Here is an 18,945-nt window from a genome sequence, read left to right on the forward strand (position 1 = left end):
AGTCAGGGCTACCAGATCTGGAAGTCTCTGCCTACAAACATGATTGACACTGCAGCTATCCAATGGATGCTGGTGTTGTGATTCAGGGTCAGCCTGTGGGTTCGGCAGTTGGGTCAGACGAATCAGAGGAGGAGGGGGGTGTTGAAGACCTTGCTGAGGGGGTTGAAGATCTTGCTGATGATAGCCCTCAGGCAGGCCCCTCCCACTTGGTCACCATGGAGACCCAGCTGTGTGAGCCTGACAGTGTGGATGAAGATGACCCACAGCTGGCCCTGTTCAAGGACGCCCGACGCAGGAGGCAGTCAAGTAGGAGTAAACAGAGGAAGGCTGTGGGGCTTCTCGGAAGGAGGCAGAGAGAGGCCACGCCCTGAACTCTTTATAAAGGGAATGTTTGGGGAGGGCTGGTTTGCTGAAAGCAACCGCTCAGATAGTGTTTCAAAGCTCCGGTATCTTGGTTCGTGTGTTGTTTGTTTTTGTAATAAATTTGGCAGACGTATTCCAGCCTCTTGCCGTCTGTAAAGGGGTTGCCTTTTCTGCAAGGCCGGTAGCAGGCTGGTACAGAACAGCTGGTGGTCTCATGGTAGTCCTGGGGATGGTCACATCAGCCTCCCCCCCAAGAACCGAAAGACTGCCTCCTCATCCCGAGGGCCCCCACCAGCATGCAGGAGGAAAGACCCACCTGCCCTGGTTCATCCTCAGTGCTCTTAAGCTTCACTGCCTCAGCTCCTCTATCAGTGCTCAGATCCCTGGTCTAACTTAATTATTTGGGAACAGTTACGGCCCCTGCTTCTCCTCCTCCTCTCCCATTTCGTCTTCCCTCACCCCTCACCTTTTCCCTTTCGTTTTGCTTCCCCTCCCTCCTCCTCCTCCTCCTCAGAGCCCCCAACCAACGATGGTCTTGTGGAGCACCTGATGAAAGCCTGGCATCGCAAAGAGACGGAAGTGGCCCAGACCGTTTACCACACCTCCTACCCCAAGCCTCCCGCACCAGGCGCATCCTGGAACAGAGCCGCAAGGCCCCCCCCAGCACAAATAAAGCTGCCGGGGGCACCCAGGAGATGTGATTGTTCTCTTTCCAGAGGGGGGCGCACAGCAGTTGGATTAGGATGGAGAGGGAGGGCTGCCCCGATGTGGGAGAGGATGCTCGAAATATTTTGCATGGGGGGGGGACCAGGGCAGGGAAAAATAAATCGGTGGAACTAAGATTTCCCACAACCCCCAGAATTTGACTTCAGTGCCTCCCCCCACATACCTAATTAATAATCACAACATCACACCAGTTGCCAAAAGATCACAGGACGCAACTTTGCACAGGTGTGACAAGTACTGGATTGGTCACCATTGTGGCACTACATTTGGGGGGGGCGGAGGAAAATTTTAGCTTCAGGGAAAAATGCTCTTTTGGAGTCCAAGCTGCCAGAGTTCGCCCTCAACCTCGCCAGGACTTGACCCAGCTTTCCTCCAGGGGGGAGCCTCAGCTGCCGTGAGGTAGGGATGGACAGCTTCCCCCCCATGGGTGTTAGATGTTTAGTGACAGCCATAGCAGTTACCCAAAAGGGTCATCAGATGGAAGCAAAGAGGCTTCTTTGCTTCCACTGATGAGTCAGGGGTCTCAGACCCCTACAGCCCCATTGGCAGAGTGTTTTATGGTTAGGGAGGGACTGAGACCCCCCATAAATACCTCTGCTCAAGGGGGCTGCTCTCTCTTCAGTTTTGTTCTTCTTCTGTTCCAGTTATGCTATGCTAGCTTGCTTTCTTTTCTTTTGTTCTCTCTCACATGCAGGCATGAATGCCTTCATGCCAAGTAATTCTTTATCTTTAATCTATCATTGAATAAACTTCATATGATTGCATCACGCAGAGATGCAATCATATGAAGTTTATTCAATGATAGACCTCGTGAGACCATCTCACAAGTTGGAAGCAAGAGGATGGTTTAAGGGAACGCTTCCAAGCCAGCCAGCGGCTATACTACAAGATGTCTGGAAGATCCAGCACAAACCCATTTAAAACGAATGGCAGGAAATCTCCGATTGTGACCAGGAGTCTTCAATCAAAGACAACAGCCCAGCCCCCAGCCCCTGAAGCAAACTCCGCTGCAGGTGAGAGCACAGATGACCTCCATTCCCTCAGAGGATCCAGCAGAGCATCTGGGAGTCCTTCGCATGCCTCCCTACCACTGAACGCCACAGAGGAAAGCATAGAAGGCTTGCAGACTGCCCAAGACTGCTCAGATGCTGCAGAAACAGACCTGGCTGAAGCCAAACGCCGCGTGAGCACAGGAGCGTGAAGAGCTGCTTCTAAAGCTCCTTACAACGCAAAAGAGGGGGACCCCAGCCAAGGAAACCTCTGAACACCTGGTGAGTCTTTCCCAAGTGACCACGAGGCCCCCAAATATGGCACCCGCCACCCTTAGTGACCCCGGGACCCCAGGGCTTTTGGCGCGAAGTTCCCCACCCAACTGTGAGCTACAGCTTCCTGGGGCAACCAGAAACAAGATGGCTCCCCCCAGAGTGCCCACATGGCCTGGCACAGGAAACAAGATGGCGGCCCCCAGTAACCCCCACATGGTCTAATAAAGACAGGCCTCAACTAAGCCTGGAGGCCCAGCAATCCCTGGCATCCAGCCGAAGTAGCATGCAATCCCTGGCATCCAGCCGAAGTAGCATGCAATCTCCTGGGTCCTCCCCACCACAAAGCCTAAAGTCCTATGATAGCAATAAAGACTGTCCAGCCGAGGCTGATACAGCAGGACTTGAGACAGCCATCCAGGTCCTGGTTGCAACCCTAGAGGCCAAAAGGACAGCAGCTCTAGAGTTGGGGATAGCTAGCCCCCCTCCAAGGCCTCCTACCCTCTCCCCAGGGCCTAACTGCTGGGAGGGGTCCAGCCTGGAGCCTCCCAACAATCAACCCCCGCGGCCTCCCACCTTCTCTTCAGGTCTTCAGGACCAGCGATGGGCTTCTCAAGGCAAATCAGGCAATCCAGGCAATCCAGCCTCCATCCTGCCGGGAGGCATCTTACAATCCTCAGGAAAAATCTTTGGAGCTCCAGCCGGCTGGCAAATCTGGGCTCCGCCCCCCCATGCCTCATGGGAAGAGAAGAATCCCGAGCATGCCCAGACGGATTTACCAAATAATCAAAGAAAAATTCCCCCCACGACCACTAGAGGGATATCTTTACCTTTTATCTCAATGGACACCTCTCAAATGTTTGAAAGTGCCACTGACAAGAATTCATTTTCCCCAACATCTAATCTTCCGAATGACTTTAAAAAACTACAACTTGGGGGGGAGAATTACAACAGTTGGAGTAGAGATGTGCAGGTATGTCTATTAAAGGATGGGACTCTAGAAATGGTGCAGAAACCGCCTCCTCTCCCCTGGGGACCCCGAGAAGAGTGGTGGCACAGGCAGGCCTATACAACTCTGCTGAGTTCGCTGGATAGCAACTTGTTCTCCAGCATTCCAGAAGGACTCAGAGCTGGTGAAGTTTGGCAGTTATTATACAATTTATTCAACAGTGACACCATTGGTTCGATCACCAGACACACAACTGAGTTTTACACAACCAGACTGAGGTTTGGTGCCAGCATGCCTGAACATCTTGCAAAATTAAAGGCACTAAGGGCAGAACTGATGTCCAGAGACTACCCTGTAACTGATGCGAACATGGTCGCTGTCATTCTGGCTTCCCTGGACAGGAGTTGGAGCAATTTCATTGTTTCACTGGAAGGGGCCAGGAGGGAAGACATAACACTGTCCTACCTCACAGGGAGACTCATCGAAGAAGATAGGAGGAGAAGAGATGCAGGAGAATACGCCAGAGTCACCACTCAGCTAGCCAGAAGGGGGCGCCACAACTCAGAGCAAATTAATGCTCTACTTAAGTGTTTCATCTGTGGCTCTGAGGAGCACCTCAAGAAAGACTGCCCCCATCAACAAGCCCCTAAACGTGGTCCCAATCAAGTAAGGGGCAAGGGGCAAGGAAGGGGGCGTGGCTGGGGCAAAGGAAATACCAAGGGAAATTTTCTGCATACTTGTTCCCTCATCCCCATAACAAAGGCTGATAGCTCCACTGACTTATGGTTATTGGACTCTGGAGCTTCTTCCCCCATTACCAATATGAGTCAAGGTTTTAAAAGGTTAAAGAAAATTAACTCATCTGTCAAAGTGGCCAACGGTGATAAAGCTTTAGTTGTTGGTGAGGGCACTGTTTCTGTACCCGGACATGGAAAAGTTGAAGGGGTGTTACATGCTCCCTCCATTGCCAACAATCTATTAAGTATTATCAAATTATGTGACGATGACGAGGTGGAAGTTTTATTTCGCAAGGGGGGAGGTCATGTCACCCGGAACCAGAGGGTCATTGGAAATATTGCCATCATAAATGGTTTGCCATATTTCTCACCTGAGAGCCCACCCACCTCAGAAGGGGCCCCAAAGCCAGCCCCAAGGCTTTCCAAAGGCAGTGCGGGCAAGAAACCTGAATCTCAGCAGGCACCTACAGCACCACTCAAAGCAACTAGAGCCAAGAGGGTGTCAGTGGGGAAGCCGCTCCATGATAAGTGTGCCCATTTCTTACACAGAGGATTAGGTCATGCGAGCTTCCCTGTAGTTAAAAAGATGGGAGAATTTGCTGAGGGAGTCCAACTCAAGGATTGTGACGTGTTCCTGGACTGTGCCATTTGCAAGAAGACAAAGAGGAAGGCTGCCCCCATTCCTAAAATGTCACTGCGCAAGGCCCAGTACCCGTACCAACTAGTACATGTTGATTTGGTTGGGCCTTTCACACCATCCCTAGGGAAAAGACAGTATTTTCTCACTGCCGTTGATGATTTTTCACGATACGGCCACGTGTATACCCTCACAGAAAAATCCGAAGCCTTTGACGCCATAAAGTCACTGTACAACTTTGTAGAGACCCAGTATAAGACCAAGATCGCACAATTGCAGAGCGATCGCGGGGCTGAGTTCATGTCCCGAAAGTTCCAGGACTGGGTAAGGCGTAAGGGCATCCGCCATTTTCTTACTGCACCATTCACCCCCTCTCAGAATGGCGTAGCTGAGAAAAGAAATGGAATCCTGCAAACCATGATGCGTAGTCTGATTGCAGATGCTGGAGTCGCAGAATCATACTGGGCAGAGGCAGTCCACTACGCCAATTACACCTTAAACCGCACCTGGAGCAGTGTTGTGAACCAGACCCCATATTTCATGGTTCATGGTAGGAAACCAAATCTGGGACATTTACGTGTGTTTGGTTCCTACACATGGGTGCACATCCCCAAGCAGCTGCGGAAGAAAGGGAGATCTGTCTCCCAGAGACTAAGTTTCTTGGGCTATGCTCCTGGCTCCAAGGCCTATCGTTTCCTGGGAGAAGGGGGCAGGCCTGTGACTTCCCAATCTGCCTCTTTCGAAGAGGACTCCAATTGGACTCAGATCCACTCGAATGATCTGAGCCCATATGCCAACCGACCCAGCAAGGACACACCGACCACGACACCACCTGAGACGACCACATACCCTGCCACCGATGAAAGTGAGGAACAAGACGAAGATGCGTCCAGTCCCATGGAGGAAGAGACGCCGTCTTCACCCCCAGCGACGCCTCAGAGACCCACGGAAGAAAAGGGCGGTGAGTGGCAGAAGGTAAGGAGGTCAAAGCGGTCCAACAAAGGAATCCCGCCAAAGAGAATTGACATTGGCCACATCGCGTCTGTCAAAAGCATTGTGGTCACCCCAAAATCCTTCTCTGACATCCAGGAGCTGCCCATGGAAGAGCAGGAGAAATGGCAGCTTGCGATGGAGAAGGAGATGCAGAGCTTAAAGAAACTCAAGGTCTTCACCCCCCAGCAACCACCAAAGGAAAGAAAAGTCATTGGCACAAGGTGGGTTTACAAAGCCAAACCACTTGCCAATGGCCTCTACCTGTATAAGGCCCGTTTGGTAGCTCAGGGCTTCACTCAGCGCTACATGGAGGACTACTCGGAGACCTACTCTCCAACTGTCCGGGCAGAGAGCGTCAAGGCCGCCCTCGTGACTGCAGCCGCTCTGGGAGAGGAAGTCTTCCAATTCGACATCCAGACGGCTTACCTCCACGCCAACTTAGACCGGCAGATCTACGTGAGGGCTCCTCCTGGCTACCAGCAAGAAGGGGGAAATACATGGTTGCTCCACAAAGGGTTATATGGCCTCAAGCAGTCAGGGAAATTATGGTATGACTGTCTTAGAAAGAGTTTAGAACGAGTTGGTTTCACTGCATCCCATGCAGATGAATGTGTTTTCACACGCAACTCCAAGGGTACCACAGAACGGGTGTTAGTTTATGTGGACGACCTACTATATGTAGGGCCTGACAAGGAAGGGTGTGATGAATTTGCCAAGGCCCTGGAAGAAAAGTTTACTCTGAAGTCTTTGGGGCGGGTTGACAAGTACTTGGGTGTGCATATTTTGGCCACTAAGGGGGGGTTCGCTCTATCTCAAAAAGAAAAGATAGAGGAGTTATTGGCCAAATGCAAAATGGCAGAATCTAACCCTACGCATAGTCCAATGCAAAGTGACTTTTACAACCACACTCACAAGGACGGTCCTGAGTTCACAGATAACACGCTTTACAGATCTGTGATTGGCTCCTTGCTATACATCAGCAATTGGAGCAGGCCTGACATAGCTTTAGCTGTGAATCTATTGTCCAGGCATGTGGAACACCCAAAGGAATTCCACTGGACTGCTGTTAAAAGGGTACTTAGATACCTTAGGGGCACGGCTGATGCTCTCCTTGTGCTAGAACCAGAGAAGGGGAAGACGGCCTAGCTCTCCGCTTACTCAGACGCAGACTGGGCTGGCGACACCAAAAGTAGACGGAGCACCTGTGGTTTCCTCATATTGCTAAATGGCTGTCCAATACATTGGCATGTTAGGCAGCAAAAATTTATTTCTTGCTCCATGGCCGAGGCTGAATATGCCAGCCTGTCAGACATGGCCAATGATTTGATTTGGTTCAATGATCTGATAACAAGCATCTGGGCATCTCCTCTTCTACCCATCCAAATTCTAGAGGATAACACAGCCGCAATTGCAATCTCGGGCGCTTATGCAGTAGGCTCTAGGTCTCGCCACATAGACATACACTATAAAAATGTCAGGCAGCTTGCCAAAGAGGGTTTCATACATGTTGAGCATTGTAACACAACTGACCAGATAGCTGATCTGTTCACCGAACCTGTTCCCATTGACCGGCACAACCTTCTGTGTAAGCGTTTGTGTTTGGCCTTCTGAATGTTTTTATGCATGTCTATGACACCTGCTCACCCCCTCACACACATTCACTGGTCCCTGTCATTGGCTGGCAAGAAGGGGAATTGTTAGATGTTTAGTGCCAGCCATGGCAGTTACCCAAAAGGGTCATCAGATGGAAGCAAAGAGGCTTCTTTGCTTCCACTGATGAGTCAGGGGTCTCAGACCCCTACAGCCCCATTGGCAGAGTGTTTTATGGTTAGGGAGGGACTGAGACCCCCCATAAATACCTCTGCTCAAGGGGGCTGCTCTCTCTTCAGTTTTGTTCTTCTTCTGTTCCAGTTATGCTATGCTAGCTTGCTTTCTTTTCTTTTGTTCTCTCTCACATGCAGGCATGAATGCCTTCATGCCAAGTAATTCTTTCTCTTTAATCTATCATTGAATAAACTTTATATGATTGCATCTCTGTGTGATGCCTTTTACTTGGAAGCACCTTAACGATACATCGACCTCATGAGACCATCTCACAATGGGAGAGTCAGTGGGGGAGAGACGGCCTTCCTTGAGCCAGGCGGTTCCCTCTGGAGCTGGTTCTGCCCGGCCTGAGCCCCAGGATGCTCTCACACCGGCTGCTGCTAAAAGCAGAGGGAGGGGCTGGAATATCCACCCCCCCACTTCTCAACACCCCCCCCCATTCCCTGGTTTGCAGCACACCAGGAATCCCTCCAAGGGAGCCCGGCCAGACCCTCCCTCTGGTGCGCGTGGGGGGGGGGACCTCAGGCAGGGACAGGAGGAGGTTGTGCAGATGGTACTTATGGGGGGTAGAGGAATCCACAAGGGAGGAATGGGGCTGGGGGCTACTCTGGGACAGCTTGGGGCCTTGGGCAGGGAGGGGGCCAGCCAAGTGGCAACGGCCACTGAGGGGAGCTGCAGAAGTGAAGTCAGCTGCGGATAGGAGGTCCGCATCCGGAGCCACATGGGGCCGCTCCTTGGAATCAAAGGAGTTTTATCCAGATGGATTTCCTGCTGGCTTGCAGCTGTGCCTGGAGAGAAGATTTTAAATGAAGTGCTGCTAAAAGCGCCACTCGGCGGCCTCCTGCTTCTCGCCTTCTGAGAGAGGGTCGCTGGGGCGGACCCAAAGCGTGTCAAACCCATTGGGAAACTCCTGGTCAGTCTGGGGGAGCGGGACTGTTCGGCCCTCAGCTACGGGGCTGAGCTGCCCTTTGCCTCCTTCAAACAAGGGTGCAGGGAAAGGGAAGGGCGCTCAGCCTTCCTCCTCTTCCTCGTTGTTTTTGCTGGGCGTGCATCGCTGGAAACAGTTCACCAGCAGTGCCAGAACAAAGCTAGTGACGATGGCTGCGACGGAGACGGCTGCCCCGGAGAAGACGATGATCAGGAGGTCCACCAGGGACAGCCTGAACTTGCAGTCCCGGAAACTGGCTTCCGTGAGTTCGCTGAGCAGCACAGAGCTCTCCTCCGTGGGGAGGGTGCACCGGATCTCACCCAGGCCTGCAGCACAGAGGGGGAGGGGGAAGGAGGGGCACAGAATAAGTGTCAGGACCCACCTCAATCCACATCTTAGGAAATAAGAACTCTTGGATGCAAGTTTAGTCCAAAAGGAAAATGTTTACTAGGATGGAATCGATTGTGGGAATACAAGACGGAATCTGAGAAAAGTTACATTTCAATCCTATATAAACCATTCCCATTCCAGCCCCTCCCCTCATCCATTTGGTCAGGCTGTCGTCAGTTGCTAGGTGTCAGGTCCTTCCATGGGAAAGGGAACTCTCCTTCGTTTTATGGTTATTGCTTTCCTTTTCAGTTGTAAATGAAGACACAATCCAGACCTGTCTGTCCCCCCCTCCCTTCCCCAGTAAAACATCCCCTGTTGTTTGAAAATCGCTTTAGTAACCATCCTCTCCTCCCCCCCTCGGAGAGATGGCAGAATCCCCAGAAATAGCACGTTGTTCTACCTATACAATTATGAAATGTGATATAAATGGATTCTGACATTCGGCTCTCCTTTCAGAAAAAAGATGAGTCCATCTGTGGGGAAAGAAACCATATAAATGTTAGCCTGGTTTGTTTGGATATTCTGTATGAAACCTCTTAAGCAACTTAGGTGCTTTAACATGGAGTTTGTTAACCCACTCATTTTCTGAGGAGGGGAGGTGTTTCCATGCCACTAAATATTGTATCGTTCCATGGAATCTAAGATTTCTTTCACTTCAAAATGTTGTTCTCCTTCCACCATGATGGGGGTGGTGGTGGTGGGATTTTTTCTCGTAGTGGTGATTGTTGTTCTCTCTTTAATAGACTGCAGTGGAAGGTTGGGTGTATTCGTCTAAGATTTTTGGATAGTTCTAATTCAACTGTTACTGGGTTTATGATTCTTTTAATTGGAAAAGGTCCAATATTTTGGTCCTAGTTTTTTACAGGGTTGGAGTGATTTCAGGTATTTTGTGGATAAATATACCATCTCTCCTACCCTAAATGGTGTGGGATCGGTTCTTTTTTTGTCTGCCTGTGTCTTGTATGCTTTTCTGGCATCTTCCAACGCTTTCCTAACGATTGGCCATGTATTTTGTAATTGAGCAATCCATTCCTTCAGATCAGGGATAACCGGTTCTTTTGGGGTTAGTTCTGGTATTGGGTTGAAACTCTGGCCTATAGCTACTTGAAAAGGAGTGTAACCTGTGCTTGAGTGGACTGCATTATTATATGCTACTTCTGCAAAAGGCAGTAGGTCCGTCCAGTCGGACTGCTGAAAATTAATATAGCATCTCAGATATTGTTCAAGTATATTATTAAGTCTTTCAGAAGCTCCGTCTGTCTGAGGATGGTGACTAGATGACAGTCCTTGGGTGGTTCCTAAGAGGGATAAAAATTCTTTCCAAAATGCTGACGTAAATTGCACCCCTCTGTCAGATATGATGCGTTGTGGTACCCCGTGCAATCTGTAAATATGCTGTACAAAAAGTTTTGCTAATGCTTTTGCAGTCGGGATTTTTTGGCAAGGTATGAAATGTACTTGCTTAGAGAACAGATCTGTGACAGTCCAGACTACGGTGTTTCCATTACTTTCTGGCAGTTCTACGATAAAATCCATGGCTATTTCTTTCCATGGGGCTGAGGGGTTTGCCACCGGTTGTAACAGACCTGGCGGTTTCCCTTGCAGTCTTTTGGCCATCGCGCAAATTTGACAGCTACCCACATAGCTTTCTATGTCCTTTTTCATAGATGGCCACCAAAATTGCCTTTTAGTTAAGTGTAAGGTTTTTACAAAGCCAAAGTGTCCTGCTGATTTTGTATCATGGCACAGTTGCATGAAATTGATTCTCTGTGTGGCAGGTATATATAGCTTCTCCCCCACCCACGGCAGTCCATCTTTAATTGTGCACACATGTTTATTTTTCTGGAACCATTCATCACTTTACAAAGATTTCCTGAATTCTATTCCAGTTTGGCTATCTACCTTCGGCTTCATTTTTTCTTGTGCCCTGGTGGCGACTGGTGCTGCCAGTTGTTGTTCCGGTACAAGTGGTTTAAAGTCAGTAACTCTTGTGCTGTTATATTGGGGCATGCGGGATAATGCATCTGCTAGGAAGTTCTTTCCCCCCGGTAAGTGTTTGAGAGTGAAATTGAATCGGTGAAAACGTTGGGACCAGCGGGCTTGCGTAGGAGTGAGCTTCCTGGGCGTTTTTAGTGCTTCCAAATTTTTGTGGTCTGTCCAGACCTGGAAAGGTATTTTATTTCCTTCTAAAAATTGGCGCCATGTTAGTAATGCCCACCTCAACGAGAATGCCTCTTTTTCCCATATTGGCCAGGGTTGTTCTGTTTCTGTGAGTTTTCTGGATGTGTATGCGCATGGTTGCAATGTCCCCCCATCATTTTCTTGTAATAGTACGGCTCCTACCGCTACATCACTCGCATCTGCCTGTATTACAAAAGGTTTGTCGGGATCTGGGTGTTTTAGGACAGGTTCAGCAGAAAAAAGTCTCTTTAGCCTCTCAAATGCTGCTTGACATTCCATTGACCATTTCAGAGGCTGGCTGGGTTTCACGGGTGACCCCCCCTTCGTTTTCAACAAATTTGTGAGGGACATGGCTATTTGGCCAAATGCGGGGATGAATTGGCGGTAGAAGTTTGCAAACCCCAGGAAACTTTGCAATTGCTTCCGTGTGCGGAGGGGTGCCCACTCTAGTACTGCCCTGACCTTCTCAGGGTCCATTTCGATGCCCTCTGGAGATATGCGATATCCCAGGTAGTCGTTTTTTTCCTGATGGAATTCACACTTCGATAATTTAGCATATAAGTGGGCAGCTCGCAACTTCTTCAGGACTGCTCTGACTAGTTTGATATGTTCCTCTTTGGTTTCTGTGAAGATAAGGATGTCATCGAGGTAAACCAGGACCCCCTTATATAGGTGCTCTCTCAGCACGTCATTAATTAATTGCATAAAGACTGCGGAGGGCCCTTGCAGTCCGAATGGCAATACTTTGAATTGATAGCACCCCATTGGGCAGTTGAATGCAGTCTTCCATTCGTCTCCTTCCTTAATCCTAATACGGTAGTATGCTTCCCTCAGGTCTAGTTTGGTAAAAATCTTTCCTTTCGATAGGTGGGATAACATATCCTTCATTAGGGGAAGGGGGTACAGATTACATTCACTAATTGTGTTCAAATTTCTATAGTCCACAACCAAACGAAAGGACCCATCCTTCTTCTCCCTGAACAGAACCGGGGCGGCCATTTGGGTTTGGCAGGCTCAATAAATCCTCTTTCTAAGTTTTTCTTTATGAATCTCTCCATTTCTGCCATTTCCCTTGGGCTCATGGCATACATCCTGGGTTTTGGGAGTTTTGCCCCAGGTTTGAATTCTATGGTGCAGTCTGTGGGGCGGTGAGGGGGAAGCTCATCTGCTCTTTCCTCACTGAAAACCTCAGTCAGGTCCCTGTATTCCTCCGGTATCTCTGGTAATCCCTTCTCTTTCCCCACTGCTGCTGTCTCCTCCCTCTGGGTTGGGGGGGGTGCTTTTGGAGTCTAAGTTCTTCTGCCCCCCCTTTGGGAAATTGAGTTCTGCTGTCCTCCAGTTTATCCCGGGGTTCCATTTCTTCAGCCATTCCAGTCCTAGGATCATTGGGCATTCCATGCCTGGGGCCACTATAAACGTTATGTCCTCCTCATGGGGCCCCAGTGATAGGTGGATTGGTAAAGTGGCTAGGGTGGCTGGTCCTCCCCCTGCTATTGTCCCATCTAATTGACTAAAAGAGATTGGTTGTTTTAGCCTCCTCACTGGGATGCTCAATCTCTCCACCAGCGTTGGGCTGATAAGGCAGCGGATGCACCCAGAGTCTATCAGAGCTTTTATTTTGGCTGCTTCAGGCATAGGGGAAGCTAATATAGTCACCGTCTTAAGTATGGGTGGAAGGGGTCCACTTACCAATGGTTCTCCCTCTGAGCTGTCTTCCGAGTTGTCCACCGTCCCTGCGGTGCAGGCCGGAGTCGAGTCCCAGTTCCTGGCAGGAATTGTGGACTCTACAGCCTCTGTCCCCTTCATGGAAGATTCTTTTGTGTTGCCTTGGGGCTTCCCCGGCTTCTTGGAGGATGATGCCTCTGGTTTTCGTGGGGGGGCTTTTGAACGACATTCTGCAGCACGGTGGCCCTCTCTCCCGCAGTTGAAGCAACTTGTTGATTTTTTGGCTGTGGCTGGTGGTTTTTCCCCCTCGCATGTTTGCTCGGGTGGCAGGCGGCCCCATGGTTTTCCTCTGCGGTGTCTCTTCAGTAGGTCTATTTCCACTTCCTCCGCCAGGATGTACCAGTCATTGAGGTGGGGTAGGTCTCCTCGAGGCAGGCAAGCATCATACAGGTCGTAGTTCAGACCGTCTTTGAAGTGGCTAAGGAGGATGTCTTCTGGCCAGTTCAGCTTGCTGGCAATGGCTCGGAATTCTTGGGTATAATCAGTCACTGCTCGCCTGCCCTGCCTCACCGTTTTGATTCTCTCCCGGGCCTTACGGTCAGCCAAAGGATCCTCGAACCGTCGCCTCAAAGATGACATGAATCGGTTGAAGTCGTTGAGTTCTGGGGCGTTGGAGTCATGCAAGTTCACCACCCAGTCTGCAGCCATCCCGTCCAGGGCAGATTGCACAATTCGGATGCGTGTTTTGTCACTGGGGATGTCCCGTCCGTACTCTTCCATGTAGCTGAGGACTTGGGTTAGGAAAAATCCCAGTCGTGATGGCTCCCCCTTGAATTTGACTTCCAGGGGCGGGAGTCTTTGGCTGGAGCGTTGTCTGCGCCGTGGCCGGTATCGCTCCTCATCCTGGTCCCCATCTGTGGTTCTGGGGGGGGTACTGCTGAGGCAGCAATTCCTGTTCCATTGGATGGCCCCGGGGCTTCAGGTGTTGGATCCCCTCCGTTACCTTTCCAGTTGCGTCCCCAGGCGCTGCCTCGGTTGCGATTTTCAGCTCTCTCCTCCCTCAGTGAACTCAGGGTTGCTTTCATCAGATCAATGGCCTTTTCCAGGATCCGCTCCTCCTCGCTGGCGTGCAGGGAACTCTCCATCTCTTGCCTCCATTCCGGTTGGTGGTTTCTACGCCTCAGGGTCGTTTCTCCCGAAGCCTTTTCCCACTCACTTTTCCTTCCAACGCCCATCGACCACCGGGGTTTTCGGTCGTACTGCTCCACCGCTTCTTCCCCGGGGGAATATGCTGCTTCAGCTTCCCATTGTCTCTGGGATTCCATTTGGGGGGAAGACTCCCCCTCCATGGGGCTTCCCTCCTCTCTTGCTTCGTCGCCAGACATTTTATTTGTTCCAAAGTCCCCCGGTAAGGTTTTCCCTTCCAGGTTGACTCTTAAAGCAGATTCCGTCTACTGTCAGGACCCACCTCAATCCACATCTTAGGAAATAAGAACTCTTGGATGCAAGTTTAGTCCAAAAGGAAAATGTTTACTAGGATGGAATCGATTGTGGGAATACAAGACGGAATCTGAGAAAAGTTACATTTCAATCCTATATAAACCATTCCCATTCCAGCCCCTCCCCTCATCCATTTGGTCAGGCTGTCATCAGTTGCTAGGTGTCAGGTCCTTCCATTGGAAAGGGAACTCCCCTTGGTTTTATGGTTATTGCTTTCCTTTTCAGTTGTAAATGAAGATACAATCCAGACCTGTCTGTCCCCCCTCCCTTCCCCAGTAAAACATCCCCTGTTGTTTGAAAATCGCTTTAGTAACCATCCTCTCCCCCCCCCCTCGGAGAGATGCCAGAATCCCCAGAAATAGCACGTTTTTCTACCTATACAATTATGAAATGTGATATAAATGGATTCTGACAATAAGGTGGTTTTACTCTTAGGAGTAGAATTCACAGCTCCCCTGCCCAAAATACCGCTCAGCTGAGCCCAAAACTGGATAAAAACACTCTTTTCCTCTGTCTTTCTCAAATTATTCAGCATTGCAATCCAGTTCTCTGAGCTTCTGGCAAATGTTGAGATGCAGATGAAGCAACAAACAAAAGAAATCCCTACTTAGGCCTGATCTCCTGTGGGGAGAAGGGGCAGCTGTGAGATTCCGCCTCCGATGGCAAAGTCTCCAGGCAAGGCCTTTTTCTTCTTGCCTCTTTTTCTCTTAGCAGAGTCAGCACGAGGGCCCTAGAATGTCGTCACGTGAGCATTAGCGACTGTGGCTTTTCCCATCTGCTTCAACGCAAGGCTGCCTAGACAGACTCACAACCCTGGGAAATTGTGCTACCTGGCAGGAGAGCAGCGGTGGCTCCCTGGGTTCCAGTCTGCCAGCTGGCACCCTCATCACTGTGTGTGTGTGTGTGTGTGTGTGTGTGTGTAGAAGAGACAGGAGGGGAGAAGGAAGTCCCCCGCAAAGTGGCTGCCTGAGCCAGATTGCTGGCACTTTCCGTTCTGCCTGGCATCCGGCTGGCACTCAGCTTCACAGAACTGCCCGTCCAGAGGAACGGATCTGCAGCCAGCCCCCCAGCCGCCCCCCCCAGACACACACGCCAAATACGTTGGCAGCCTTCAATAGCAGGGAGACTGAGGCAAGGACAAGGAAGCCCATTTGCCAGCTTGACCGAGCCTGGCCACTCCAGCCAGTGACCAGAGCAGGCAGAAATGGCTTCAGAAATGCTGAAAGGAAGCCGGAGGCCAAGGGCCTTTTGCCTGAGGAAACGGAGAGAGGGAGAGATGCTCGGCTCAGATCTGCCCCTGGGAAAATCCCTGGGCCGGAGGGGGTCTCGGCTGACCCCCTGGCACAGGAGGGCCCAATTCAGGCACCTTGCACGCACGTGCAAGCTGTGCCTCGGATTGGATGGAATCAGCTTCTACCTCCCAGGGGAGACCCCATTCCTATCAAGACCCCCACACGCAGGAGGACCCCTCCCCCGACCCCTCCCAGCAATCCATCTGCTGGGAAGCAGCTGCAAAAGTCCCCCAACCCACCTAGAGGGCCTCACCTGCCCCAACCCCAAGGGCCCCAAAGAGACCCCTGTTGAAGGCAGCTCAGCCCCCCCCCCCGAGGGCCTCCCTTCTCTTCTCCGTCTTACCCCACCTGGCGTAAGGGAGCCCAGGCTGGGCCGTCCTTTCCACAGGGGCTTCTCAGGGACCACCCAAGGAAAAGGGCAGGGTGCCAGGAGCCACCCTCTCTTGAGTTGGGCAGCCTTATAAATCCAGAAATGAGCAATCACAGAGAGACTCCCCCAGGTCAAGGCAAGGTGGGACTGACGGGGGGGGGGGGGAGACTCTGTAGAGAAGAGCAGGGGGTGGGGAGAAGAGAGGCAGGGAGGGAGGGAGGGCCAGACTTACCTTGGGGCAGCCGGAAGGCGTTCTCTTGCAGCCAGCTGAAAAGGCCGGCAAAGTCGCAGTCACACAGCCAGGGGTTGCCGTCCAGGCGCAGGGCCCGGAGGTTGGGCAGGGCGGACAGGGCCGCCACGCTCAGACTCTGCAGGCGGTTGTGGTTCAGTTCCAGCACCTGGAGCTGCTCTAGGCTGGCAAAAGCCACCTCGTCCACCTCGGCCAGGCGGTTGTTCCCCAGGCAGAGCTTGACCAGCTGCTCTGCTGACCGGAAGAGGCCGGCACCCAGCTGGCTCAAGTTGTTGTAGCTCAGATCTAAGTAGACCAGCTTGCCGGAGCTGCTGAAGGTCCCGTCTGGCAGGGCAGCGATGGCATTGTTCCTGAGCTCCAAGTAGACCAGGTCGCTGTGGAAGATGAAGAAGTCCTCTGGGACCCTCTGGATGCTGTTGTTGCCCATCAGGAGCTTCCGTACGTCCAGGGGGAACGGGGTGGGCACGCCAAGCAGCCCCTGGCCCCGGCAGTCGACCGTATGAGAGTCTGGGCAGCTGCAGGTGGCCGGGCAGGGGTGCCCCAAGGAGAAGGCCAGGCAGAGCAATACCAAGGGCGGCACGCCTGGCAGCATCCTAGCAGCTCAGTGAGGCTGCGGGAGAGCTGTCACCACCGGCAGAGAAGCCGTCAGCATCTCGGCAGGGTGGCAGCCCCGTTGGCGTGTGAGGCAGCCGAGTGGAGTGTGGTTGGAAGCGTGTGGTCGAGCCGGCAGATCACGTATCCTGGATCAGATAGCAGCCGCTCAAGAGGAGGCGGGAAGGCAGCCCGTGCAAGGGGGGGAGGGAGGGGGAGAGCCCAGGGGAAGAAGGAGGGAGAAGGGGGCTCGCTGAGGCTGCACCTGAAAGCCGTGCCAGGTGCAGGGTGGCTACCGCCCAGGAAGACCCTGGGTTCAGGAAATAAAAGGAAGTGCATCTCATGCTGGGGCCAGAGTGGCAAACGCAATCTTTACACTCCTTTCGTCTGAATTCGCACAACAGACGTAAACCTTAAACTGAGGTCAGCCAAACCCAAGGGCTGCGTTTACAGGACAAGCAAGTGCAAGCAAATACACTAATCATGCTGGTTTCAAGGAAGCCGGCTGGATGAAACAGGAGCTGAGACAATGGCTGAGGATCCCGCATCGCACCAAGTCACCATCCATTCAACCCTGTTTAGCCCAGTTGAAGAATGTGTGGTGGGAAGGCAGCCTTTGTGCCAAGTGGGTGATCACTGGGGATCCCTAAGCCGAGGAACGTCCCCCAGATGGCCATGTGTCCTACGAAGGGCTGCTTCGTCTTTCTGGAAATATTGAGCCTGACCACTGCAGTTGCCACTGTCAATAGGTCTGCACTTGGAAACTACCTGGACTCTAAGTCAGAAGGGGCTATTGGCTTCCCCAGACCAGGAGACCCCTTGGAAGGCAGCGGGAACTCAACTGGCTTTCCTTAGACCCTGTGGTGGTCTCTGCATGTCCCTGGACTGTGTGGGAAGGAGAGGGAGGGGGAGGAGCCTGGCCTTGAGACTTAGGCACAGTCCTTGCGAGGGCTGGTGAAGCCCGGGTGCCCTCTAGTGGCAACTATAGGGACGCCTCTTCGAGCCTTTCTCAAACCTGGAAACTGGCAGAGCCCCCAAGTTCCGTGAGGCGTTTTACAGAGCAGCCCCCACCCCATCCTGTTGCTGGCCTCCACAGCCTCAGGGAGAGAGGAGCATTTCCTCAAATCTCACGTAAGTTGTTCACGTTTGTCAGGTCTCACTTGACTCCATGGCTGCGTTTATTAAACTGACCCATTTTTTGCTCCGGCACCGCGCACCGAATCCTGAGGAGCGGCGCAGAGAGCCTGGGCTTAAGCCCTGCGGGAAAAGGGCTGCCGGGTCCACGGCTGAGCCAAGAGCCCCGCTGCCTTTCTAAGCTAAACGGATCGAGATGCTGTCGGTCCTCCTTCTGGTATTCTATCCGCCTCAGTCAGGGAGATCTTGCTCCAAGGCTGAGGATCCGGATCTGGCCCTCTCCGCTCTTTCCTAAGGACCTGCCCTGCAGGAGAGGAGCGGGGCGGGAGAGCAGGACAGCCCGAGTTCTTCTCATCTGGCAGATTCAGACAGTCCTACCGGTCACTTCCCGGGGACAATGGTTTTCCCCTCTGGGCACATGGAAACAGACCGTGGGGGAGCCCTGTGCGGAGGAGGGGTCCACGGGGGCTTTCAGAGGGGCTCTCTCCAAAGAGGCCTACACTGATTTCCCCCCCCAGGAGTCAATGGGGCTATCCATTATGTTATTATAAAAGTAATACTTATGAAGTTATTTTCACCTAATAAATAAATGCTTAGGGGTGAATGACCAATCTGAAACTTGGGGAAGAGGTCAGAGAGCTGAAGAGTATGTGGGTGGGGGGGCTGCTCTAGAACCAGAGATTTCTGGGTGCAAAAATGACAAAGTCTGGTTATCTGGCCAAGGTTCCCCAGATTACAATCCCTCCTCCCTACTTATCCCTTCCAAATAGTTAAAATCTGGCCTTATCCTTCTGCCTCTCCCCCCCCCCAGGTTTCCTTGAGTTTACAGTGAAGAACCTGCTGATCTAGGGGCTCCCCTCCTCTTGCTGGGTGTGGGGAGGGAGGGTCAGGATAAGTACTCAAATATTCCATGCTGCTCCATTGCGGAGCCCTTTCTCTCTTGCCAGAAAGAGGGAATTGCCATGAAGCTGCTGCAAAGAGGTTGCTTTGGGGCTGCTTTCTAGCCCCGAAAACCCCCAGCAGTCCTGCCTGGGAGGGAGGGAGGGGTCTCCTTTCACCACCCCCTCTGCTTGCCCCATCTTCACCCCTGCCTCATCACAGAGGATCTTCTGAATTTCCTGTAACATTAAACCCGAGAGGTGGGGAGGGCCCC

The 18,945-nt window shown here is 51.9% G+C and overlaps 1 protein-coding gene across 1 annotated transcript; it reads right to left on the reverse strand.

Moving 5' to 3' along the window:
• Positions 1-7,021: 7,021 nt before the first annotated feature.
• Positions 7,022-16,662, reverse strand: LRRC38 (leucine rich repeat containing 38). Its single transcript, XM_083365047.1, has 2 exons — positions 16,050-16,662; positions 7,022-8,745 (listed from the first exon to the last, which is right to left on the reverse strand). The coding sequence occupies exons 1-2, from the start codon at positions 16,657-16,659 to the stop codon at positions 8,501-8,503; spliced, it is 855 nt and encodes a 284-aa protein (XP_083221173.1). The 5' UTR covers positions 16,660-16,662; the 3' UTR covers positions 7,022-8,500.
• Positions 16,663-18,945: the final 2,283 nt, after the last annotated feature.

The sequence above is a fragment of the Vipera ursinii genome (genome assembly GCF_947247035.1).
Source record: "Vipera ursinii genome assembly, chromosome: 5".
Classification (NCBI taxonomy): domain Eukaryota; kingdom Metazoa; phylum Chordata; class Lepidosauria; order Squamata; family Viperidae; genus Vipera; species Vipera ursinii.

Excerpts from the sequence above, each read along its gene's own strand:
- LRRC38 (XM_083365047.1), bottom strand. The coding sequence starts at position 16,659 with ATGCTGCCAGGCGTGCCGCCCTTGGTATTGCTCTGCCTGGCCTTCTCC. Across the intron at positions 8,746-16,049 it reads CGCCTTCCGGCTGCCCCAAG|GCCTGGGTGAGATCCGGTGC; the intron begins GTAAGTCTGGCC and ends TCTGTGCTGCAG.